This window comes from Barbus barbus (assembly GCF_936440315.1).
Source record: "Barbus barbus genome assembly, chromosome: 17".
Classification (NCBI taxonomy): Eukaryota; Metazoa; Chordata; class Actinopteri; order Cypriniformes; family Cyprinidae; genus Barbus; species Barbus barbus.
In genome coordinates this window covers 5,347,761-5,374,139 of record NC_136745.1, presented here as the reverse complement: position 1 = coordinate 5,374,139, position 26,379 = coordinate 5,347,761, and the positions used below count along the sequence as shown (strand labels likewise).

Genomic DNA, 26,379 nt, shown 5'->3' with positions numbered 1-26,379 from the left:
CCTGAGCTGTTGTTCTGGTCCACTGCTGCCCGCGGAGACATTTAAGTGCCGAAACGGCCAGACTAGCACCCCATCATTACAACCAAAAAGCCTGTTTTGGACAATTTTAGCATTGAAAGCAACTCCGACTTCCTGCTTTACTGTCCCGATTGCACAATTGCAAACTCTCCATCGTTCCTGTGCAATTGGAAAGATGAGTTGTGAATGGGGCCTCTTGAACATAGAGCTTCTATACGTTGAGCCAAAGCCCAACCATTCTCACGAATCTCAAAACCATCTCATCTTCAACCTAGGACACTTGAAAATGCGGCAGTAAAGGATTGAGGTTCGGCAGACCTGAAAAGGACTGGGCATTTGTCCCTGATTAGCACCAAAGTAAGAGAGGACATTTTTGCTGTGAAAAGAAAGCGTATAGCTCATTATAAGCTAGCTGGATTAAGCTTGTTCCTCCATTGTTCCCAGAGAAGGAACCAAAGGTCTGTCACAGAGGGAGGTGCCTCACTCCTTTTGAGCCCTGTGTCTGCACACCTATCCAGAGTTTCCACTCCTTTAAAGATCCATAATAGCTTTTTCTTTCCTCTGTGGTTGGTAGCTAGTGTAGTGGAAAAATCCTCTCTCATTAGACGTAGCCTTTATTCGTCTGCCTGTACGCTTTTGTAAATCCGGTCACTGAATGCCGGACCTCGCCTCCGTAGTCGTGCAACCTATAAGAAATGAAACAAGTAGAGTGAGGTCAGAGAGAAAAGATGCACCAATTAGTTTAGATGTGTTTGAGGAGAGGATACAGGGTCTGTAGACGAGTCCCTTTGAAGTCTTCGCAATCTTTTGTTGCGTTTGTTCCCCTCTTCCACTGGAGTGCCCTGCTTTTTGGTATTGTTTTGTTCATTGTATGTTTGTCCCTTTAGAAATATCGTAATGATGCTTTTGCTTTGATCGTGAAGTAGAACTTGAAGACTCTTTGTAGCGTTTTGTTACTTTGCATTGCTATTCCTGTAAAGTACTTGTTTCAGCTGTATTAGCTGTGTTTCTGTGCAACAGGTGAAAAAAAATTGCAATAGCCAAATATTTTCTGCTATAAATATGGTAATTAACTACATACTGCTATGTACTCCTCTTTGCATTGAGCCCATTAATTCCTCTTACCTGGCACAAGTCAAAGATGCAGTATTAAATCTCTTGGGTGTTAAGTTCTGCTGCCAGCATAATTTGAGCCATAAATGTCATGTGACTCACTCTGGAGCTGCAGGAAAATAAATTCATGACAATTCTTAAATGTCTACTAGCACAAAGTGCCAAATCCCTCACTAGTGACTATCCTGAGCTGACATGGAAAAATGTTGAAATAAAAAGACCATTTCACACTTTTAAAAGCTGTCACCAACCAATCACAGCGCACTCCCTCACCTGAGTACTGATCACACACACCTGCACATCATTTAGCCACTCATTAGCCATGCCATAAATACACACACCTCACAGCACCCCAGTGTCCGGTCTCCGGCCTACTACTTACCGCCGGCAGTGTCTCCTTCTGAGTGTGTTCTTCAGCGATCCCCAGTTAGTCTGCTCCTGTGTTCTGTCCCTGTCTGCCATCTGGGTGAGGTGTGTGTCCAGTTCATGTTCCAAGTTCCCTGTCAAAAGAAGATACTCAAGTTAACACTTCTCCAGATTACCGAAGACCTCCAGGATCACCACTCGCCTCTCTCACTCCTTGTGGCACAGCTTTTGTTAATAAATACCTGTCAATTCATCCATCTCTCTGTCCGAGTCCTACTTCTCTAACATAAACAGGCTTTACAGGAACTTATTTGTAAGAATGAAAATTAGAGGCTATATTCTTGTTAAGGAAATTGAGAATTTTCTGTTAGCCCAGGTGTTTTGCAAAGAGATTACATCAGCATAGTTGAGTTTTTAAGGTAGAACATAATGACTTGGTTTGGATGAATAGCATCTGTAAATAAAGTAAAATAAACAGTATTATAAGGATGCCAAGTAAAATTGTGGGATCCAACCAAAATTCAATAGATCAATTCTATGGCATGGCAGTTTACAGAAAATGAGTTGTTATAAGTAAAGACACAACTCACCTAAATTAATTATGCCTTTGAATTATTACCAACTGGTCTGTATTATAGGACACCAAGTAAATCAATATATAAACATATTTGTACCATAAATATTTTGAACAATTATGTGGGTTACACTTTATTTTTAAGGTGTCTTTGAGCAAAGTCTGGACAATAAAGTTTAACTAAAGTTATGCTAAGCAGCCAAATCTTGAGCCTTTGGCTTAAATATTCAAATGGCATTAAGTACTTTAACTCTCATTGCAAATGTTGATACATTTTCAAAAATCAGTTTAAAAGTCATATTTAAATCAATCAAAACCGTCACTGAGGTTAGCAACCTGAAACTGATGCGTGCAGTACGTTTGATGGATGACCGTAATTAAGTTTGGATGAAAAGTACTTTTTCACGCTGTTTTTTTTGTTTCGAGTCCATAAATAGCACACCGACAATTTATTCAAAGGATTCCTTAAATGTGTTAACAAAAAGAGACTTGTGTAGTTAAATTTACCATACATGGAATGAAGCCAGTGCTGCTAATATTTCCCTTTTTTTTTTTTTTTTTTTGAATGTGTGCTTTGATGTGGTCTTACACCCTTCACTATATTATGTTCACTCTAAATGTGATGTGCGCTGGAGCTCACAGTGCAAGTCTGCAAACAGCTCGAGAAAGAGAGAGAAGAGGGTTTGAATAAAGGCTCTGGACATGTGTGGTTGATAGGGAGAAACTCAACAGTTTTGGCACCATATCTTTATCTGTCAACTCCTCCTGACAGCCTCAAAGGTGAGGAGGTGTTGCTGAAAGTATGTGTTGACTGACAACATCAAGCAATACTATTTCTGGCATTTTGAAACAGCAGTTTAAAGTTTGCACATTTACTTCAATTGGAGGCATAAATGTATTCACACAATTGAACTTACTTTCCAAGAGGCTGCAAACATAAGTGCCTTATGAATTAGATGAAGTGAAATCAGGAGATGGAGTGATTTATCCAATCCGATTCCAAAACTTTTTTGTACCTCGGGCCTGTATAGCATAGTATTACTAATCGGGAAGTCGTGGCCTAATGGTTAGAGAGTTGGACTCGTGATCCAAAGGTTGCGGGTTCGAGTCTCCGGCCGGCAGGAATTGTAGGTGGGGGGAGTGAATGTCCAGCACTCTCTCCACCCTCAATACCACGACCACGAGGTGCCCTTGAGCAAGGCACCGAACCCCCAACTGCTCCCCGTGCGCTGCAGCATAAAATGGCTGCCCACTGCTCCGGGTGTATGTTCACGGTGTGTGTGTGTTCACTGCTGTGTGTGTGCACATTGGATGGGTTAAATGCAGAGCACGAATTCAGAGTATGGGTCCCCATACTTGGCTGAATGTCACTTCACTTCACTCACTCACTTACTACTAAGAGTGGATTTAGCCATTTTCCTGGAAATAGATAAAACAGCCTTGTGCTTTTCAATTTTTTCCTTGCTTTATCAGTGAAATGCAGCTTGTTTCCAAGCATCTTCTAGAGTGTGCACAGTTTCCTATTTACTTGATTTTAATTTAGCCTGCAAGTAACTGACGCTCCAAGCCTTGCTCCTTTAAGGGCATTTTTTTTTCCGAAATAATTTGGGCAGAACAGAGGCCAGTTCAAAGTGCAGGGGAGGAGGTGTGGGTTTCAAAGAGAGCACCGCACGATCAATATGTGAGATATGTTAATTCGGGAAAGCTCCGTCCTGTCCTTGATGTTTGCTAGAGTTACAGGCAGGCAGCTGGGACGCCGATGGTGGACAGTGGAAGCGGGATCCTGTGCCAACCCCCTGCAAATGTACCGCGAATCTTCTTCAGCGTCATCCATACAAACTTGTTTTCGTCTTGACAGCTCAGCATGGAGAGAAGCCATTAAGCTGCTTTCAACCTGGCACTGTGGAGAATGGATGCCAGCTTGCCCCTGTCATTTCAAAGAGATGTTTTATAGATGTGTTTTTAGTTACACGGCCATCTTCTAAAGTTACTTAAGTACGTTTAGTTCCCCGCTAAATTAGTGTACAAACACCAGAGCTTTGGACTCGAGATGGGACGTCTTTATCTCTCCCAGCATGCCACAGTGGAGGCTTTCTTGTTGCTAAAAGCTTGTTCTGTAAGAAGTAGCACAATGAATGCTTCTTTGAATGGGCCGTGCTGTGGGCGTAGTGTTGTCTTAGCTAGTCCTCCTACAGCTCATGCCATGACGATCCCACATAGTTTGAGATCAGCAGTCCATCCATGCCGATAGAAAGTTGGAAATTCTTCCGCTTTCATATTTCGCGACATATACCCCCGGTTTCACAGACAAGGCTTAAGCCTAGTCCTAGACTAAAATGTAAATCTTAGCTGTTTCAAATGAAATAAACTTGCACTGACTGATCTTAAAATATATCAGTGACTTTCTTTTGTCTCAAGATGCGCCCCAGTAATGTTTTTTTCTAAGCATGTTTATAAAAATTACTTAAATGTCCTAATTGAACTATGGCCTAATCCTGGCTTAGTCTAAGCCCTGTCTGTGAAACCGGGCCATAAATGAAGTGTGAACATTATATAAAGCAGACGCTGAATTCAGACACGAGGGGAATGTGCTGTTCAACTGGTGCGGCGTGCTAAGACTGGCAAAGAGTGAATCAGTTACTACAGATACACCGCAATCAACATTTAAAAGGGACATCGGATGCCTATTTTACACAAGTTGATATGATTCTTTAGGGTCTTAATTAGAGATCGACCGATATATCGATTTACCGATATTTTTCCCGATATTTAAGCATTTTTCCATAATCGAATATCGGTTTTGTAATATCGGATTCCCCGATAAACACCGCCATCTTGTGGACGTTTTCAGAATTGCGCGCAGGATCGCAATTGCAGCGCATCTGAGGGGAGACGAGACAGCAACGGCGTGCAGGTACTTGATTTGCTGTAGTTAGTAAACTATTTAATATTACAGGCATTAATGCACAAATTAGATGTATTACATAAATGCCTGATATATAGTTTAAATGCAACTTGGCTCTAAGAAATATGATAAATAAGATACTCTGTCAAGCCCCGTCCCTATAAAGATAGGCTATAACTTTGCCTGAAATAACACAGCCATGAATTAGCACATGGTGGAAATAAAAGCGCTGAATTTAATTCTCTCTGTGGTCTATTAGTCTCGTGAAGTCGGAGTCACATAGATAATCCGTCAAGTCCTCTCCCAATAAAGACGTAACTTTGCATGAATTAAATAATACAGCCATGAATGATTGCATGTTGGAAAGAAAAGCATTGAATGTAATTCTCTCTCTGTTGTCTATATGCTCATCATTAGTCTCGTGAAGCCGCTTTCATATTGCAGTTCACTCAGCGGGTTGATGCTCAAGAAATGCTCAGCACGGCCACCACATGTAACTTTTAATAAGATTCACTTTTTTGAAGCACCCTAAATTGTATTAACACTTACTATATAACCATTATTTCGTTTATAAACATCTAAATTAATACAACTCTATGGAAATTAATTATTTATTATCTCCGCGATCGATCGCAGTTTGAGTAGCCTATAGTTCTGTGTAAAGGCATATAAACCGCGCTGTCAGCAGCATAATTTAGAGCATGCCAGTTGAGAAATGCAATAAAATACAATGCTTGTTATATTCCAATATTCCAGAGAATATTATTCCGTGAATTAACATTATCCAGTGAATTATTCTTCACTCTTTATCCTATTAAACAGTTTATAAACCTACTATAACTGTAGTTAAAAATGAAGTTGATATGACTCCTTTCCTTTATTTTCTCCATTTGAAAACATTAGACTTTCTATGTTCATTTTGCTTACTGCTAATATTAGTGTTGCTGCTAAAGCTTTTTATAAATAAAATGTTTTTTATTGTTGTAATACGAAGATTAAATTGAACATGAAAGGGCTCTAGACTGCGACCAAAATGGTAATTGTTTGCGAGTTAAAATTTGATGTGGTCGCATTTGTACGAGTGCCAGGTCTGCGCTACTCCAAAGCGTCTGCTTCATACAGCGCGCGCTGCCAGCCGCAGCACATTATAGCAGGAGTCAGATTTCACTGATCACGTGAAGAGTGGTGCTTTCAGCGCGAGCGCTTAGTGGGTAGAGCCTGGTTCATACTCGCCGCGTCAGCACGAGCGTGAAGGTGCGCGTCGCGGATGGAGCGCAACGGATGGATTTGTTTTCAAACTAAAGTAAAAGACCGCTTCTTAAACCAGAGAAGGTGAATGTGGTGGTATTCTTGTAGAAAAAACATGCAAGTCCTGTCAGCTACAGCCAGTTTAGTTTTACTTTTCTTTTTGTTTTCGTTTTGAGAAGCTTGTTATCTTTGCTGTTTACCTCAGGTTATGCTATGGAGGCTTTCCTTAATTAAAAAAAAATATATATTAATATTTATTTGCTTCCTCAGAGTTTGCTAAACATTCTGTAATATACTAGGTATATAGTACAGCATGTGGTGTGTCTTGTGCCATGCCTCATATTATTTGTTTTTGTTGATAAATGTTATGTAAGAGTTTGTCATTGTCAACTTACTGTTTTATTGTTGTTGCGCTTTTTAATTAAGAATAACAATGAATCCATCTTTTGTTTTAGTCTTAAAAAGTTAAAGGTGTATAGATATAAGCAAAACAAACAATGATCTTTTCTTGTAAAACGTGACACCAAGATCGCAAATTTGAAAGTAAAAAGCGCACGAAAAAAGGAATTCCTGTTCACAAAATTTAAATCACAAATAATACAGATGAAAAAGAACGAGTTGAATGTTGAAAACTTTCGTTACCATATAACTATAAACTATGATAAAAGTTCATCAGCATGCATTGATTAATCAAATGTTGTAGCAAAAACAAAAAACAAATTGCAACCAAATTATGTGCTCGTGCGCAAAAGTGAGATCAGTGGGAAGAATGAGTCTAGAGCCCTGCATGAAAGACTGCTAATTCTCAAAACATTTTTTGTTAAGATGACTGAAAGGAGGTAAAACCAAAATGAAGTATGGACTTACTTCACGCAGTCATTTATTTACTTTATAACAGTAAATAAATATCGGTTCTGCATATCGGTTATCGGGCACATAGACATGCAAATAATTGGTATCGGTATTGGTTATAAAAAATCAATATCGGTCGATCACTAGTCTTAATGAAAAGCCTGTAACGTACTTTGGTTAGAATTTCTCAATGGTAGTGTAAAAAAACACCTTCTTTACCCTGTCAAAATCAGCTCTGTTTTCAGCACGCTGTTATAGTCCATGTTGCTTTAAATGCTCGTGAGCTCTGCTGACTCCGCCCCTCTCTTCCGTGGAGTGACGAGCAGACCAAGATACGTGTAGATTCCCTATTTGACCACTCCAGATACCTTGACGTGTCAGCCATCTCGCATTCACCATAATAATCAATGAATATTCAAAGATATACAAGCATATAACTTGCTGTTGTAGACGCACACAGTCAATGCGCTCAAAGATTCGCAGACTGTTACAAAAATGGCGGATGGCATACGTATCGTGGCCCATAGAAACAGTCGATAATGAGGCATCTAGGTATATATATCTATGGAGCATACTAAACTTTAGCCGCGAAACTGGCTATCTAGAACGTTATTAGTAAAGGTGATTTGCAAAGATTCATAAAAACCCTTATACTCACTTCTTCTGTAGATAAAGCTAGATCACGAATGATTTGGGCAAACATAGATGCATTTATGTAGATCGGGGATCGGCGCATTCCCTTCAAAATGAAAGTAACGTTAATCCTCTGCATCTTCAGTGGCTCAGATGTCGGGAGTAAATGACGACTATGTTCATTATTACATCCAACAACTAAACACTTCAATCGCTTAGTCGGAGACATTTTGTCTTCCCCTGCACTGGAGTCAACATGATGGACTGATGACAGCTCACGCAGGGCGGGTCTAAGGTAAGACGGTCTTGTCAATCAACTATCGTGGGAGTGGACTGTACAAAACTACATCATTCTGACAGGAACCTCAGAACAGCCTGATTTGAGAAAGGAGATTTTAAAATAGGGATTTAAAAAAAACACTGGGTGGATTTTTATCATTATAGGATGGATGTGTACACACACTTCCAACACACATTTATGTTCAAACAACTTGTAAAGTGAATTTTGCATCCAATGACCCCTTTAATACTTTTTTTCCAAAAAAAAAAAGCAGCGGCTATTTTCACTAAGTGCAAATAGCGATGGATGCTATTTAAACTAAGTGCAAATAGCAATGAATTATATGTACACTAAGTGAAAATAGCAGTATTTTTTAACGGATATGCTATTTACACTAAGTGCACATAGCTATAGATTCCATTTACACTGTTAAAATAGCAAGATTTTCTGCTATTTATACTACTTATTGCAAATAGTGGCAATTATCTGCACCTCAGTATTGTAGTACATTATAAAACAGTACGCAATAATAATGTATTGAGTGTAAATTATAATTTTAATTCAAATTATTAAATGGATGCCACCTTATTGGGTCAATAAAGCCCTCCCTACACCTGCCCTAACCCTACCCGATACTTCATTTTCAACTGTTTGATTATTTCCTTCATTTTTATTGAAAATAAATGCGTTTCCGATGCAATATGAAATTTGAAAAGGGAGGAAAACAAATTTGACAAAAGGTGGATTTGAACTCTGATCGATCGCATCAAGAAGCCAGTGCCTTACCATCTACACCACTGAAACTGATGTTTAACAAGTGTCTTTTTTCAGTGTCGACTGTCCCAATCACATGTTGGTGGGCGGAGTTAGTGTAAATAGCCTCTGCCAACAAGACTGGCTATTTGCACTTAGTGTAAATAGACACTCCGAAAAATGAAATTATTAAGTGAAAAAAAAAATGTTTAAAAAATTAATTTAGAAGCAAGTAGAAGAGATTTAAAGCTGGAATCATGTATGCAACAATGCATTGCACTTGACTGGACATTCTATTTCAAAAATGGTTGAACCAGAGGTGGTTTTTATTTTTATCATCTGCATGACTTGACTTACTTTTTAAATTGACTCCCAAAACGTTTAGACATTTTTACATTGACCTTGATGAAAATAACACATTTTAGAGATTAATTATGGTTATTAGTCCTTTTTTAAGTTAATCTTCACAATAATTTTTTTAGCGAGGACAGGAATTGGCCTTTTTGAGCTCTGCTGTATGCTCTCCCACCCCACAACACAGACTGTAAGGCAGGTTTCTCTTTATTCTATCACAGGTGGCCACAATTACCACTGAGCCCACCAATCGTATGCCATCAAGCCCTCTGTTGTTACAAGCCGCTCTACAGCTCGGCACACATTTAGAGTTTGAACAAAGATGTACATATTGACACATAGACACACACAGAAATCGAGGTGTCAGTTTGCGCTTGACATTGTGAGGTAATCATGGGAATGGGTCTGTATTTGGGGTCCGGGCCCTTTAATGTGGAAAGTATGGAAGATTTGTTAGTTCAGACCTTAGTTTCCAAACATTCTATCATAAACCGCTTTTGAACCGCTGTTGGTGTTTCTTTCATATTGTTCTACTTCAGTGTTTGCACAGCCTTAATGCTTTAAATGCAAAGAATCATGTATAATGTCAAAGTATGTTGGACAGTGTATGAACTACTCATGACAATTCCACAGTTTTCTTGTTGTATTTAAATGGGTGTAAAGTACTGGAGTAATTAAACTTCAATAATATGCTTGTTATTTTGGGGAAATTTGCACTTGGCTAGAATATTTGAAACGGGAGACTTAAGTTAGATTTTCAAGAGAAAAAAAATTACACTCGTTACAATTTAGTTTGAAGTAGAAAATGTAAATTTCAAAGGCAGTTCAAATTTCATCTTTCCTCAAACACTCTCTCTCTCACACAAACACACACACACAAACCTTTTCAAAATGTAATTTTAGGGTTTAAGTGCAATTTTGTACACAAGAAGGTTTTATGAACAGAGGTTGTTTTGATATTATTATTTCTATTATATATGTAATACCATGTATTGCCCAGGTAGGACACTAGCCAGGTCTTCCTTGACTCTTTCCTTTCGTAATGTGAATTCAGCTGGTATTCATAAATGCCCTGAGCGTCGACACAGTCTCAGCCAGAGTCTTCACTCTTCCTTCTGTTCTGCTCCGGTAATCCTTAAAAGAGAAACGGAAACACTTAATGCAGGGTCAGTCCTCAGCTCCAGGAAAGAAGGCCTCTCTAAATCTGCCAGGGTCTTCACAGCTGAAGACCGGATTCAGGAGTGGGATTGTTAGGGATTGTGCCAAAGCAGGAATGACTGTAGGTGATCAGGCTGACTCAGTAGTTGACGTTATGGAGCAGGTCAACGCTGGAGCCGCTGGAGCAAATTTGGGAATGATCTCAACAGTCCTTTGTACCTTCTGGAAACACTCCATATGCTGTTATATAATTTTTTTACAACATTTTATAATAGCTATATGTGACCAATAAATTCAAATAATAGTTTGATTGTTTTTAGAGGTCAAATCAAAAAATCTAATTTGCTCCATAACATCAACTTCTGATATATACAGTATGTAATATATTCAATTAGTTGTGAACATCCTTATATATACAGTGGTGTGAAAAACTGTTGGACCCCTTCCTGATTTATTTTTTATTTTTTGCATGTTTGTCACACTTTAATGTTTCAGATCATCAAACAAATTTAAATGTTCATCAAAGATAACACAAGTAAACACAACAAGCAGTTTTTAAATGAAGTGTTTTTATTAGGAAGGGAAAACAAAATCCAAACCGACATGGCCCTGTGTGAAAAAGTGCTTGCCCCCTAAACCTAATAACTGGTTGGGCCACCCTTAGCAGCAACAACTGCAATCAAGCGTTTGCGATAACTTGCAATGAGTCTGCTACAACGCTGTGGAGGAATTTTGTCCCACTCATCTTGGCAGAAATGTTGTAATTCAGCCACATTGGAGGGTTTTCGAGCATGAACTGCCTTTTTAAGGTCATGCCACAGCATCTCAATAGGATTCAGGTCAGGACTTTGACTTTGACTAGGCCACTCCAAAGTCTTCATTTTGTTTTTCTTCAGCCATTCAGAGGTGGATTTGCTGGTGTGTTTTGGATCATTGTCCTGCTGCAGAACCCAAGTTCGCTTCAGCTTGAGGTCACGAACAGATGGCCGGACATTGTCCTTCAGGATGTTTTGGTAGACAGCTGAATTCATGGTTCCATTTATCACAGCAAGTCTTCCAGGTCCTGAAGCAGCAAAACAGCCCCAGACCATCACACTACCACCACCATATTTTACTGTTGGTATGATGTTCTTTTTCTGAAATGCTGTGTTACTTTTACGCCAGATGTAATGGGACACACACCTTCCATAAATTTAAACTTTTGTCGCATCAGTCCACAGAGTATTTTCCCAAAAGTCTTGGGGATCATTAAGATGTTTTCTGGCACAACTGAGACGAGCCTTTATGTTCTTTTTGCTCAGCAGCGGTTTTCGTCTTGAAACACTGCCATGCAGGCCATTTTTGCCCAGTCTCTTTCTTATGGTGGAGTCATGAACACTGACCTTAACTGAGGCAAGTGAAGCCTGCAGTTCTTTAGATGTTGTTGTGGAGTCTTTTGTGACCTCTTGGATGAGTCGTCGCTGTGCTCTTGGGTTAATTTTGGCCGGCCGGCCACTCCTGGGAAGGTTCACCACTGTTCCATGTTTTCGCCATTTGTGGATAATGGCTCTCACTGTGGTTCGCTGGAGTCCCAAAGCTTTAGAAATGGCTTTATAACCTTTTCCAGACTGATAGATCTCAATTACTTTCTTTATCATTTGTTCCTGAATTTCTTTGGATCTCAACATGATGTGTACCTTTTGCGGATCTTTTGGTCTACTTCACTTTGTCAGGCAGGTCCTATTTAAGTGATTTCTTGATTGCGAACAGGTGTGGCAGTAATCAGGCCTGGGTGTAGCTAGAGAAACTCAGGTGTGATAAACCACAGTTATGTTTTAACGGGGGGGGGGGGGGGGGGGGACACTTTTTCACACAGGGCCATGTGGGTTTGGATTTTATTTTCCCTTCATAAAAAAAACCCTTAATTTAAAAACTGCATGTTGTGTTTACTTGTGTTATCTTTGATTAATATTTAAATTTGTTTGATGATCTGAAACATTAAAGTGTGACAAACATGCAAAAAATCTTAGTTCAGGAAGGGAAGGGGCCAACACTTTTTCACACCACTGTATATATATATATATATATATATATATGGTAACACTTTACAATAAAGTTCATTAGTTAACATTAGTTAACTACATTAGTTAACATTAACTAAGATTAATAAATGCTGTAGAAGTATTGTTCAATCTTAGTTCATGTTAATTTCAGCATTTACTAATGCATTTAGTTAATGCACACTGAATTAACATGAACTAAAAATGAACGACTGTATTTTTATTAACTAACATGAACAAAGATGAATAAATACTGTAATAAATGTGTTCATTTATTACGATCATTGTTCGTTAATGTTAGTTAATAAATTAACTAATGTTAACAAATGACACCTTATATATATATATATATGTATATATATATATATATATATATATATATACAGTATCTCACAGAAGTAAGTACACCCCTCACATTTTTGTAAATATTTTATTATATCTTTTCATGTGACAACACTGAAGAAATGGCACTTTGCTACAATGTAAAGTAGTGAGTGTACAGCTTGTATAAATAACTCCCCTCAAAATAACTGCTGGCCACAAAAGTGAGTACACCCCTGAGTGAAAATGTCCAAATTGGGCCCAATTAGCCATTTACTCTCCCCAGTGTCATGTGACTCATTAGTGTTACAAGGTCTCAGGTGTGAATGGGGAGCAGGTGTTAAATTTGGTGTTATCACTCTCTCATACTGGTCACTGGAAGTTCAACATGGCACCTCATGGCAAAGAACTCTCTGAGGATCTGAAAAAAAGAATTGTTGCTCTACATAAAGATGGCGTAGGCTGTAAGAAGATTGCCAAGTCCCTGAAACTGAGCTGCAGCACGGTGGTCAAGACCATACAGCGGTTTAACAGGACAGGTTCCACTCAGAACAGGCCTCGCCATGGTCGACCAAAGAAGGTGAGTGCACGTGCTCAGCGTCATATCCAGAGGTTGTGTTTGGGAAATAGACGTATGAGTGCTGCCAGCATTGCTGGAGAGGTTGAAGGGGTGGGGGGTCAGCCTGTCAGTGCTCAGACCATATGCCGCACACTGCATCAAATTGGTCTGCATGGCTGTCGTCCCAGAAGGAAGCCTCTTCTAAAGATGATGCACAAGAAAGCCCGCAAACAGTTTGCTGAAGACAAGCAGACTAAGGACATGGATTACTGGAACCATGTCCTGTGGTCTGATGAGACCAAGATAAACTTATTTGGTTCAGATGGTGTCAAGCGTGTGGGGCAGCAACCAGGTGAGGAGTACAAAGACAAGTGTGTCTTGCCTACAGTCAAGCATGGTGGTGGGAGTGTCATGGTCCTGGGCTGCATGAGTGCTGCCAGCACTGGGGAGCTACAGTTCATTGAGGGAACCAAGAATGCCAACATGTACTGTGACATACTGAAGCAGAGACTGGGCCGCAGGGCAGTATTCCAACATGATAACGACCCCAAACACACCTCCAAGACGACCACTGCCTTGCTAAAGAAGCTGAGGGTAAAGTTGATGGTCTGGCCAAGCATGTCTCTAGACCTAAACCCTATTGAGAATCTGTGGGGCATCCTCAAATGGAAGGTGGAGGAGCGCAAGGTCTCTAACATCCACCAGCTCCGTGATGTCTCTCATGGAGGAGTGGAAGAGGACTCCAGTGGCAACCTGTGAAGCTCTGGTGAACTCCATGCCCAAGAGGGTCAAGGCAGTGCTGGAAAATAATGGTGGCCACACAAAATATTGACAATTTGGGCCCAATTTGGACATTTTCACTCAGAGGTGTACTCACTTTTGTGGCCAGCGGTTTAGACATTAATGACTGTGTGCTGAGTTATTTTGAGGGGACAGCAAATTTACACTGTTATACAAGCTGTACACTCACTACTTTACATTGTAGCAAAGTGTCATATCTTTAGTGTTGTCACATGAAAAGATATAATAAAATATTTACAAAAATGTGAGGGGTGTACTTACTTATCTGTGAGATAATATATATGTATATATATATATGGATGTTCAAAACTAATTTTACAGCCTGCACTTACATATTTCCAAGTAGAACAGGATTACAAAGACATTCAAAGTAACAAAATAAACCATTGTATGTGTATTAAGTAAATAGATTGAATAGCTAATGTTGACGGAATTCAAAAGGTTCACTCATATAAAAATAGCGACGTTTGGGCCAGGTCACAGTTTTTAGTATTGTGAAACATCCACAAGTATGGTTCTTCTATTCCCAAATATGCAGTGGCCAAAAGATACATTGGTGCGATCAAACATAAATATTCTCGGCAGGCAGTTAATCTGTCAACTTCTTAGTGTTATTAATTCTCGGGTTAGTCTGTAGTCAGTAATGTAGTAACGTCTCTGCTGTGACCACGGCCCATAAATTTTCACAGTTTAGAGCTGGCTGTTAATATAGAGCTGTGTAGCAGTAGAGTTGGTAATCGTTTCCATAAGCCAGTGCTGGAATTCAGTAAATCAAAGCCAAGGTAACAGCTAACAACTAGAGCCCCATATTGTCTCTTCTGTCGAGGTTTCACTTGCAAGGATTGTCTCCAAACCATCTCCAGTTTCATAACCGACTTCGCCATAGATGTAAAGGATGACAGCATAATTAGCATGTTGTGTTCAGAAAAACTGTTTTGCTTTGAGCGAAGGTGGTTGCTTTTCTTCCAGAAAAACATGAGGCAACTGTTCAACTCCATCGATGTAACCAATTTGACAGCACTGGAGGTCATAAACAGAATATTCAAGTGCAATAAATCTTGGACACCAGAGGGTTTTTGCTGCCCCTGACGGATGTGGCACAGCCAAGTTGGACGTTTCGTTCTTAGCGAGGGACCAGTGGCCTTAGCCAAAATCTACAGAAAATCCCAGCCTTGCCAGGGAGCAAAAGAGGGTACCTGGTCCGCAACCTCACCAATGAACATTACATAAAGAAGACCACAAACCTGGTGAAAACCCAGTGGAACAGACTCTGCGCTCAGATTTCCTTCGGAAAAAGGCATGTTTTCTACTGCCGTCTCCACTGCAGACATGAAAGCAAACATGTTGAAGGGTTATGCAAACATCTTAGTCATATTGAGCTTGTTCGAAATTATGAACATACCTAGATGGTCGATGTGTGAAATGTGGCACGCTGTGGTGTCACTTCGCCTTAATGAAAAGGAAACAGGAGTTTGTTTGATTTAGAAACCTAACAACCCTTATCCTTCCAAGATTTGTTGACTTTCCATGAATCATACTCGGTTTTTCCTCACACACCTTTATAGTCAATTTGAAGTCTTGAGGTATGTTTGCATGTTTTATGAGCTCACAGAGTGCTGTATATGTTAAGAAAGTTCTGGAGGGGTTTTTTTTGACACGCAAGCTACATTTATAAATTATGTTAAAATGAGAAACCTAGGGGTAATTCTGAAACCGCTGTTAAGGTGCCAATGAAAATGTATGCTTTATGTGTAGCGTGACCATACTTGAGGGGCTCAGTAAAGGGTTTGAGCCATAGTAATTAAGCTGTTAGCCCAGCAATGAGCTGTTTTCCTTTGCCCGAACTGAAACCTCTCCTGCAGGAGTGTTAAACTGTGTACATTCTCAAATCAAACCACTCTGCCGACAGCTTCAAAGAGCTGACAGGCCTGAAAATGCCAGTCATGTGGTGAACGGATGAGCAGGGGCTGTAACTAGAGCAGAAGGGCCACAGATTTCCAGCCATGGTTTTCACTCTTCACCACATGTGACTTCAGATGTTTGCCTTGAATTTTGAACATATCTTCTCAGATTAGAAGGTTCGGTATTTCACAGTAAATGTTGAGTTGTGAGTGAAGATTGCATCAAATGCACAAATGAAACCTAAACCAAGAATCCTTTCGACTTTTTTAATTTTTCAAATATCATCCTCTTTTGTTTCCTCAGATATGATGTAACATCTTCTGCTTTTGTAATTGTTCATTTGAAAGGCTTTTATTTCCTATTAGTTAATGTATGTAAATCTTTGTGCTTTTCAACATTTGTAAACTGTGTGTGAGGCTTAAAACATACTCTGTGAATTTGAACATGAATTCTGCATGTTGCTGTGTCTTGAAATGTCAACAGTTTGAAAATAATCTTTTTGGCTTTTATAAACAACCTATAATGCTAGTAAACGTGAATAAGAACACATCCGGATTAATGACAGAGATATCTTAAGGACACTCTATCACGCCCTTGAGTCCTGAGGTTTGTTACCAACCTTGTAATGCAAGAGTGCAGTGTATCTAGCAAAGCCGCATGCTTGCAATGCAATGGCAGCATCTTCTGTTGCGCACTTGAGTAAACTATGTTTCTGGCCTAATTCTGACATTCTCAATCTGTAAAATGCAGTGTTGGTATTTGAAAGCTCTCGGCTACAGTATCATGTTTGCTTACTAGTCAGATGATTAGGAGACAGTTGTTCATTTTGGTTTAGGTGGTGAAGGATTGCAGTGATTGGGCCGAAGAATTATAGTAATGCTATACACAAATATGTGTGGTTGATTCTCATATTTATCGGAGGACCATGTGGTTGTTTTGATATGTAAATACTCCATTCTCCCTCTCTCTTTCTGTCTCTAGATGATTCCGGTGCTGGGAGGGAAGGTGCCAGATCAGCTGGTGAAACCGAGTACTCCACTGACCTGCCGGGAAAACTGGGTAAGGTGCTACAGGCCTCTGATCCCCTTTGATCTCCTTCATTCCTGGTATTTATAATTGCTGCCCAGAAAGTCACTGAAAATATGCGCTGCAGCTGCCAAGATTTTTCATAAGCTGCTTTTCATGAAATGCAACTTGTAGTTTTACTTTGTATTCGAATTTAAAGAACATTAAAAAAAACTAGAACCTAAGATATTAAATATAGCATAGCGGTGCTCAGTCTGGTTGTAGTATAGTAGTGGTGACATTTGTTGCATAGTATTTTTGAAATTTGTTGCAACATAGCAGTGCTGTTTTGTTGAGGTATAGTTGTGGTGATATTAGTTGTAGCTTAACAGCTTGCATTGCATGGCAGCGATGTAGTATAGTAGTGTTGATTAGTTTTAGCATTACAACACTGCCACACTTGTTGTAGCATAATGGTGCTTCTTTTTTGTAGTATAGGCCTAGTAGTGGGGAAATTTCTTGCAGCATAACAGTGTTGCTGTTTTGTTGTAGATGCGGTGAAATTTATTGTAAGATAGCAGCGCAGCCGTTTTGTTGTGGTATAGCAGTGGAGACATTTGTTGTAGCAAAGTATATTTGAAATTTGTTGCAGCATAGCAGCGCAGCCGTTTTGTTGTAGTATAGACCTTTTGTTGTAGTACAGTAGTGATGAGATCAAATTGTAGCATAGCAGCACTGTTTTGCTGTAGTATATTAGTGTTAATACTTGCTTTAGCAAAACAACGCTGCCATTTTGTTGTAGTATAGTTGTGATTACATTTATTGCAACATAGCAGCACTGCTGTTTTGCTGTAGTATAGTAGTGATGACATTCATTGTAGCATAGCATCGCTGACATTTTGCTGTAGTTCAGTACACTTATTGTAACATAGTAGTGCTTGTGTTTTGTAGTATAGCAGTGATGAAATTAGTTGCAGTATAGCAGCGTTGCTGTTTTGTTGTAAATTTGTGGTGACATTTGTAGCATAGCAGTGGTGTCATTTTGTTGTACATTAGCATAACAGCTCTGCCATTTTTCTGTAGTGTAATAGCAGTGACATTAAGGGCATTTTAGCAGTGCCACATATAATACTCATAGTATAGTACTCAAAGCACCTGTCTTACACAATATGACAGCATGGTGTATGCTGGATGAGTGTTAGTGATCTATGTTAAATGTGTGGCCCGATAGAAAAACATGTGGCCAATGGAAACTGAGCCTGTCACAGAGGGTTTAGACAACACGTACAGTTTGTCACACCCCTGGATTTTCCCATCAAACCTCCATCTCCAAACCGGCACACATTTGGCTGAATCTTCCCAAATACTGACAGGTAGCCTTGTGGTCTAGAATTGGACGGTCTCCACAATATTTCCTGTGGCTCATTACTCCCTGGAGTCACACACTCCTACCAATGTTTGCTTTGGTAATTGTGTTTGACAAGCCAAAGAGCAGGCTATTTATGTGAAGTGTGAGGGGTGAAGCATTCCATTCCCTTCTGACAGCTGCCATCTGATTTGATATCAGAGCACCGCTAAACTCGGCTGTGTTCAAAGAGGGCCTGACCTGCATAGCAGTTATTATGGCTGCTAGTGGGAGATGCTTAGTTCACTATTGTATTTGCTTTTGTGGTGTTTGTTCAGAGTCTGCTGTGAGCGGTAACAGTCAGCAGGGAACTATAGAATGAAACTACAGAGGAGCTGCTGTTTGCTTTGTCTGATTGCATTCATGGTGTGGTGCTTTGCTCAGCAAATGTGCCCACACAAGAACTTCACGTCCGCTCTTTTATGCTTTATTTTCTTTGTAATGTTAGTGTGGTGGTGTGTAAATTGACTGATAATGAATCAGTCTTCCGTCTTTCTCCTTTTAATCATTTAAGCTCTTAAAAGCAGTAATGGAAATAGAAAATGTATTTTTTTAAGAACATTAAAATATATCATGGTTTCCATGTGTTTTTTTTAAACGTGACACTATTCTCATTGCCCCAAATTCTCATTACTGTGATGTCAAGTCACCTTCATTTCTGTAGTGTAAATTATTTTTTGCACTTTCACATCTAAATGCCTTATTAAAGTAGGCTGTAAACCTGTTCCAATCAGGTTTTAAGTTACTGTATTTCAAAAAGCTGTCTAACCTTTTTCCCTTTGGCTTTCTTTGTAGTGCGGCCCCGCTTTACGCAGCCGGCCAAAATGAGAAAGCGTGTGATCGCCCGGCCAGTGGGGAGCTCAGTAAGGCTCAAGTGCACCGCCAGCGGCAACCCCAGACCTGACATCGTCTGGCTGAAAGACAGCAGGCCTCTGACGCCCGAGGAGGTGGGCGAAGGCCGGAAGAAGAAGTGGACTCTCAGTCTGAAGAATCTTACACCTGAACACAGCGGCAAGTACACGTGCCATGTGTCCAACCGTGCCGGGGAGATCAACGCCACCTATAAAGTAGAAGTCATCCGTGAGTCATCCACCTCATCTCTTTGATGTTGTCCTGGAATGCGATGGAGCTTTTGATGATTCACTTATATAGTGTAGACTGAATGAATGAACATGCAGCAACAGTTTAACATTATTTCTTTCGTTGCTGGATGGGGGATTAACAGCTATCTGGCATGCTGTTAGAGTTTAGGACCCAATCATTCCTAACAAATAACATTAGCATTCTTTATTAGCAGCACTAACAGACTGCAGCACCAGCCAAACTGTCTCAATCAGTTAACGGTTTATTATTATGTATGCATGATAAAGAATTGATATTTTAAAATATATAAATATAATTCTAATTAATAATATATAATATAAATCTAATTTATTTTGCTGCTCCCGGTTTTTATTGCTGCTCCAAATCAATTGGCTGCATTTGCTAACTTTACAACCACATCCTAACAGGGAGAAAGTCATTAATCTTGCTCTCAGTAGAGTCATATGTGACATTTTTTCCTTACTCAAAATAGCCAAAAACTATTTTAGGACACAAAATAAAAAAAACTATCTGTGCCTTATAGACCCATAAATGTGTTAAATACTGATTAGTAAATAAAATTGTTATTTTATTACAGAGCGCACAAATTCCAAGCCCATCTTGACAGGAACTCATCCAGTAAACACTACAGTAGACTACGGTGGCACCACATCTTTCCAATGTAAAGTACGCAGTGATGTCAAGCCGGTTATCCAGTGGCTAAAGAGGGTCGAACCAGGAGGTGAGAGCAAGTACAACTCCACCATTGAGGTCGGAGACCATCGCTTCGTTGTGTTGCCCACGGGTGAAGTGTGGTCACGACCAGACGGCTCGTATTTGAACAAGCTACTTATCACTCGAGCCAAGGAGGAGGACGCTGGCATGTACATCTGCCTTGGGGCCAATACCATGGGTTACAGCTTCCGCAGTGCCTTCCTTACTGTTCTTCCTGGTCAGTATTATTCTCTATGACGTATTTTAATAGCATTTTAATGTTTCCTTGAAGTTCACTCATAATAGGCTATTTAGTCATGGTTTCTTGTTCCAAAACAATCATCATTTCTCATGCTGTACCTACAGTAGCAAAAAGCATGAACAAACATGCACTATCAATAACATTTTTGAAGTAAGATTTTATTTTTATTTTTTTATGTTTTGACAGAAATCCCACCAAGGCAGCATTTATGTTTTCTGAAATATAGAAATATTCTGAAATATTAGTACAATTTAAGATAACTTTTTTCTATTTGAATATATTTTGTAATATAATTTATTCCTGTGATGCAAAGCTGAATTTTCTCAGCCATTACTCCAGTCTTCAGCGTCACATGATCCTTTCAGAAATCATTCTCTTCGGATAGTCTGATAAAAAGACTGTTCTTTTGTCACTTTAACAGACTGATAAGCTCTTCTTGCACTACACATATATCTGTACAGTTTTGTTTTATTTAACTGGTTTGCACTCTATCTGCCATGTGCCTTATGCCACTTTATCTCTTTCTTTATTTTTCTACAAATGTCCTCATTTGTATATGTGTATAGTTGTATGTACATATGTTTAAACTGTATTTATCTGTATTTGAACGTCTACTGTCAGTGTCTTAAATGTTAACTGTATGCACCAAGGGTCTGAGAGTAACGCAATTTCAGTTCTCTGTATGTATGTACTGTACATGTGGAAGTGACAATAATGCAGACTTTTTGATTCTAATATGGTGATTTGGTGCTCAGGAAGCCTGTAATATTATTACACTTTTGAACAGTAGTGTAAATATATACTGTATATAAATGTAAGACAGATATATGTTCGGGCTAGAAACAAAAACAAACAGATAAATTACATTATTTGATAATATTAATAATATTATTCATTATATATTTGAAAATATTTTTCCTTTATTTTGATTCAGTATTAATTTGATTGAAAATGGTAATGTTAGGTATAACGACAATTAATCACAGAAATCTTTCACTTAGTTTAAACTTAAATTTTCAATTGATTTACAGTCCTAATGCACATTATGTAAATGATTTGTATCTTTATTGGCTAACCTTTGCATACTGATGCAGTCCATACTCCTGCAGGGTAAATAAAGTGCTAAATATTGGATTAGCATGTAGATGTTTCATTCGCTACTAGCCTAAATGTCTCATCTGATACTCTTCCTCGTTATAAAGAAATTCAACCATGTCAAATAATCGGTCAGTTTATATTGTGGTTTTCTCATCTCTGTTCCTATCCAGACCCAAAGCCGCCATTCTCCCCGATCCCGTCTGTTCTGCCTCCCAGCCTTCCCTGGCCCGTCATCATCGGCATCCCGGCGGGAGTGGTCTTCATTCTGGGCACCGTCCTGCTCTGGTTCTGCCAGTCCAGAAAGCACTGTTCCTCAGGAGCTATAATCTCAGCCCAGACCTTGGGTAACGGCCACCGGCAGCCGCCCAGAGACCGGGCGCTCGTGGCTGCCGATAAAGACTGCATCGGCTCCGTCACCTATGAGGAGTATTTGGCTCAGCAGCAACAACAACAGCTTCTGCTGGCCCAAGCGGCTCCCAAAGTCTACCCAAAGATCTATTCAGACATTCACACACATGCTCACTCGCACGTAGACGACAAAATTCACCAGCACCAACACATCCACTACCAATGTTAGCCTTCATACTTGCAGTCGTGTGGTGCATTCTTCACATATCTCTTCAGTCTCTGACCCAATATTTTGTCACCAAAATAGGGCAGCGTGTTGGCCAGAATGGGCAAGGGCTTCCTCAAACAAACATTTCTGCTCAAAACCTAGAGAATGGAAAGACAATTGAACCACGTTGTTGCAGTCTAACCAGTCCCTCGCTCTGAATACCGCAAGCATAAAGACTTTATGAACAGTGGGGTGGAAAAGGGCAAGGTTAGCAAACAAATGACAATATTTGAGTCTGTTTTGAAATGGAGAAATGACAGAGCAAACACTTTTGCAGATTTGTATTGGACAAAAGACAAATGTATTGTCTCTTCAATCTGCTTTCAAACTGCGATTCAGCCACCAACTGATGCTACGGTATTTTAATACGATTTTTTTCATAAACCCATTAATCTTGTGGATGGGGCTAAAAGGATTATTTTGGATTACCACCAAATCTCAGTGAAACGTTCGTTTGCATGCATAAGAAAATTGTTTGCAGATATTGAGAGATCCAGTTACAGTTTATATCTTTTAAGACCGATTGAATGCATGAGAGCGTATGCTCGAGTTGTTTTTGCAGGTATGGTGTACAATGTTTCAACTTTAAGAAATGGTGTAGGTTCAATCTAGTTTTCTAACTGTATCTTTAATGGAAAAAAAAATATCCTTGGGCTCTGGTTATATCGTAACTAAAGATATGATGAGATTCTGGCATTGTAAGGCTGGCAAAGGTTCCTTGTGTGCATTAACTTTGTACTTTTATTTTCAGGACCTGCCCTGAATAACCTGAGGTACCGCAATCCCATAGTTCCTCTATGGCCTTGTTTTTTTTGTGAAAGGGGAGTTGTATTTTCATAAGCTTGACCACTATAATGAAGACTGTGTAAAATGCCTTTGACTGCTCATGTAATGGCTCCCCTTTAATATTTACCGAAGTGAGTCAGAGTTTCAAAAACCAACGTTAGACTGAAACACATTGTCCGTGCATGTGTTTACCGTGATGTTCATGGTAAAAGGTGATGCTGAAAGGACTGCGGGAATACAGGAATGCACTTAACCCAGACATCAGCTAGGTACTTCAGCATAAAAAAATGTTTTAATTCATTGCCCCTGTTATTTTAAGAAAGCCAGCCAAAAGAGGAAAACTTTAGTAATTCTAAAATAGTTAATTTATTTGTAAGCAATGTTTTGATGCTTTGAATTGGGCATTATCTTGATGTTTTAAACCAAAAATGAGTATACATAGCATTGTCTTCCCTTAGCTGCAGTGTAAGCTATGTAGCATATATCAAGTGTTAAATATTTATGTGCTGTTGAAAAATAATAACAAAACGGTCCTAATTAGTTATCTCTGTATGGACAATCTGGCCTGTTTTTATGTTAAAAAAAAAAAGATGTTTGTCAAATTGAAACATTAAAATCATTTTATAATTATCATAAGATGATAAAGCTCTTGTTCACCAGGTAAGAAAATGTGTTGAGTGTGTCATTTCCTTTGAAAGTCATCAAAATATCTGCTGTTACAAATTTAACAACTTGTATCTTTATTTGGAATACCATTAAATTTGTCCAGTTTTATACCAACTGCCTGAAGTAACAAAATATTATTAGAATTGTTATTTTGCCTATTTTCCTAACAACTGTATTAAATCACATTGACCACAACATTAAAACCATCAGCCTATTATTGTGTAGGTGCTGCCAAAACAGCTCTGATGTGTTAAGGGAATGACTCCACGTGATCTCTGAACATGTCCTGTGGTTTCTGTGGACATTAGCAGCAGATCCTTTAAAGGATTAGTTCACCTCCAGAATTACAATTTCCTGACAATTTACTCACCTCTATGTCATCCAAGATGTTCATGTCTTTCTTACTTCAGTCGAAAAGAAATGATGGTTTTTGAGGATAATTTTCCAGGATTTTTCTCTGTATAGTTGACTTCAATGGGATCCAATGGGTTGAAGGTCCAAGCTGCCGTTTCATTGCAGCTTCAAAGGGCTCTACATGATCCCAGCCGAACATAAGGGTCTTATTTAGAAAATGCCATCATTTAAAAAAAAAAAAAATGTATATACTTTTTGTATATACTCGACTTCACGCATTACGTAGTCACGTTGAAAAGTTTGCATGTAACGTAGGCAGAAGTAACGACCCAGTGTTTACAAAGCGAACGTGCAAAGAACGTCAAATGCCCTTTACAAAAACAACGACGTCGGACGATTTTAAGTTTGGAGGAGGAAATGAGATGGAGTTTTTTGCCCCTACCCCACCTTTTTGAACTGAAGAACACAGACAAAGAGCTAATCGTGCGTGACGTTTCCAATGTGATTACGTAATGCGTGAAGTCAAGTTAGTGCAAGATGAGCATTTGTGGTTAAAAAGTATATACGTTTTTATTTTTTTTTAGAAAATGAACGATTGTTTCACTAGATAAGACCCTTATTCCTCGGCTGGGATTGTGTAAATCCCTTTGAAGCTGCATTGAAACTACAATTTGGACCTTCAACTTTTCATGGACTTGGAGAACAATCTTGGAATGGTTTCCTCAGAAACCTCGATTTCTTTTCAACTGAAGAAAGAAAGACATGAACATCTTGCATGACATGGGGTTGAGTAAATTATCAGGAAATTTTCATTCTGGAGATGAACTAATCTTTCAAGTCTTGCAAGTTGCAAGGTGGATTCGTCATGGATCGAATTTGTATGTCCAGCACATCCCATAGATCTGGGGAATTTGGAGGCCAAGGCAACACCTCAAACTGTTCCTGAACAATTCTTGAAGTGTTGGCAGGGTCCATCTTCTGCTGAAAGAGGCCACTGCGGGGAACATCAGGAAACACCATTGCCATTAAGGGATGTACATGGTCTATAAATACCTTTAGGTGGTATGACTCAAAGTCGCATCTAGATGAAATACTGGACCCAGGTTTTCCTAGCAGAACATTGCCCGGAGCGTAACACGGCCTTTCCCATCTTTTCCACAGGTAAACCCACACACACCCAGCCATCCACCTGATCTAAAAGAAAATGCGATTCATCTGACCAAGTAACCTTCTTTCATTGCTCCATTGTCCAGTTAAGACTCTCACATGTCCATTGTAGACACTTTCCGTGGTAGATGGGTCATCATGGGCCCTCTGACTTAGTCTCAGCCTCAGATGTCACGGCCACGGAACGTTAGCTAAACGTCTGATGCATATGGCCACTTATCTGGAAACACTTCAGGAGTTTCAAAGTCGTCGGATTGGTTAGATTGTACAGGATTTCCGGGAGACATGCGTGTCGCGTTCTTTAACGTTCCACCTGGAAACAAAAATGCCTTGGCACCAAACCCCCCCAACGAAAGAAGAAAGCCGTCGTGTTTACAGCTGACGACAAGCGCTTGTCAAGATCAACTAAACGCTGAATTTTCAAAAGTATGTGAAAAAGTTTGCGGCATAGAATCTTTAAAATATGTCCAAGAGTTTTACACACACTATTATTGTGGCGACATTTCCACGCCCCGAAACGTGAAGCGGCACAAAATGAAAACGTGATTGGTTGCTTTACCTGTGAGTCATATGGCCTCTTGGGCGGGCCTTGGCCATTCAAAGATCCCAGACCTTCAGCCGTCAGTCTGAAGGTCTGGCTACACAAGACTAACTCAGACCTGACTGGTCTGCGGCTATGCGGCAAACTGTGATGCACTGTGTGTTCTGATACCGTTTTGTCATGGCCAGAGTTAAGTATTTCAGCCACTTCAGTTACAGTAGCTCTTCTGTGTGACGGGCTGGCCTTCGTTAGCTATGAATGCCCATGACTCTGACTCCAGCTGTCCTTCCTTGATCCTGATATCAACCACTACACACCAGGAATACCCAAAAAGACTTGCCGCTTTGCAGATGCTCTGACCCAGTCGTCTGTCCATCACAATTTGGCCCTTGTCAAAATTATTTGTCTTTTTGCTTGCCCATTTTTCCTGCTTTCAACACATTAAGCAACACAACAGTTTTTTTTTTAACATTGATAATAAAAATAAAGTGATAAAGTGTTTATTGAGCATCAAATCAGCATATCAGAACAATCTCTAAAGGGCAATGAAGACCAGAGAAATTATGCTGAAAATTCAGCTTCTCCATCACAAGAATAAATTACATTTTAAAAATGTATTTGAATAGTGTGGAAACATAATTTCAATGTAACATAATAAAAATATTTGCTGTCACTTTTGATCAATTATATGTGTCCATGCTGATTAAAGTCTATTCATTTCTTTAAAAAAATAAAAATAAATGACCGCAAACTTTTGAACGGTATTGTATATAGGTGGGTAACATAGCTCTAGATAATATTGACAT

At 39.4% G+C, this 26,379-nt stretch overlaps 1 protein-coding gene across 1 annotated transcript in view; it reads left to right on the top strand.

Moving 5' to 3' along the window:
• Positions 1-23,710, top strand: part of LOC306883525 (fibroblast growth factor receptor-like 1) — a 59,340-nt gene extending 35,630 nt beyond the window's left edge. Inside the window, exons 4-7 of the mRNA XM_079438838.1 lie at positions 16,858-16,935; positions 19,082-19,366; positions 19,968-20,321; positions 21,614-23,710. Coding sequence (XP_079294964.1) covers positions 16,858-16,935; positions 19,082-19,366; positions 19,968-20,321; positions 21,614-22,020 — 1,124 coding nt within the window. The 3' untranslated portion in view covers positions 22,021-23,710. The remainder of the gene's footprint in view (positions 1-16,857; positions 16,936-19,081; positions 19,367-19,967; positions 20,322-21,613) is intronic.
• Positions 23,711-26,379: the final 2,669 nt, after the last annotated feature.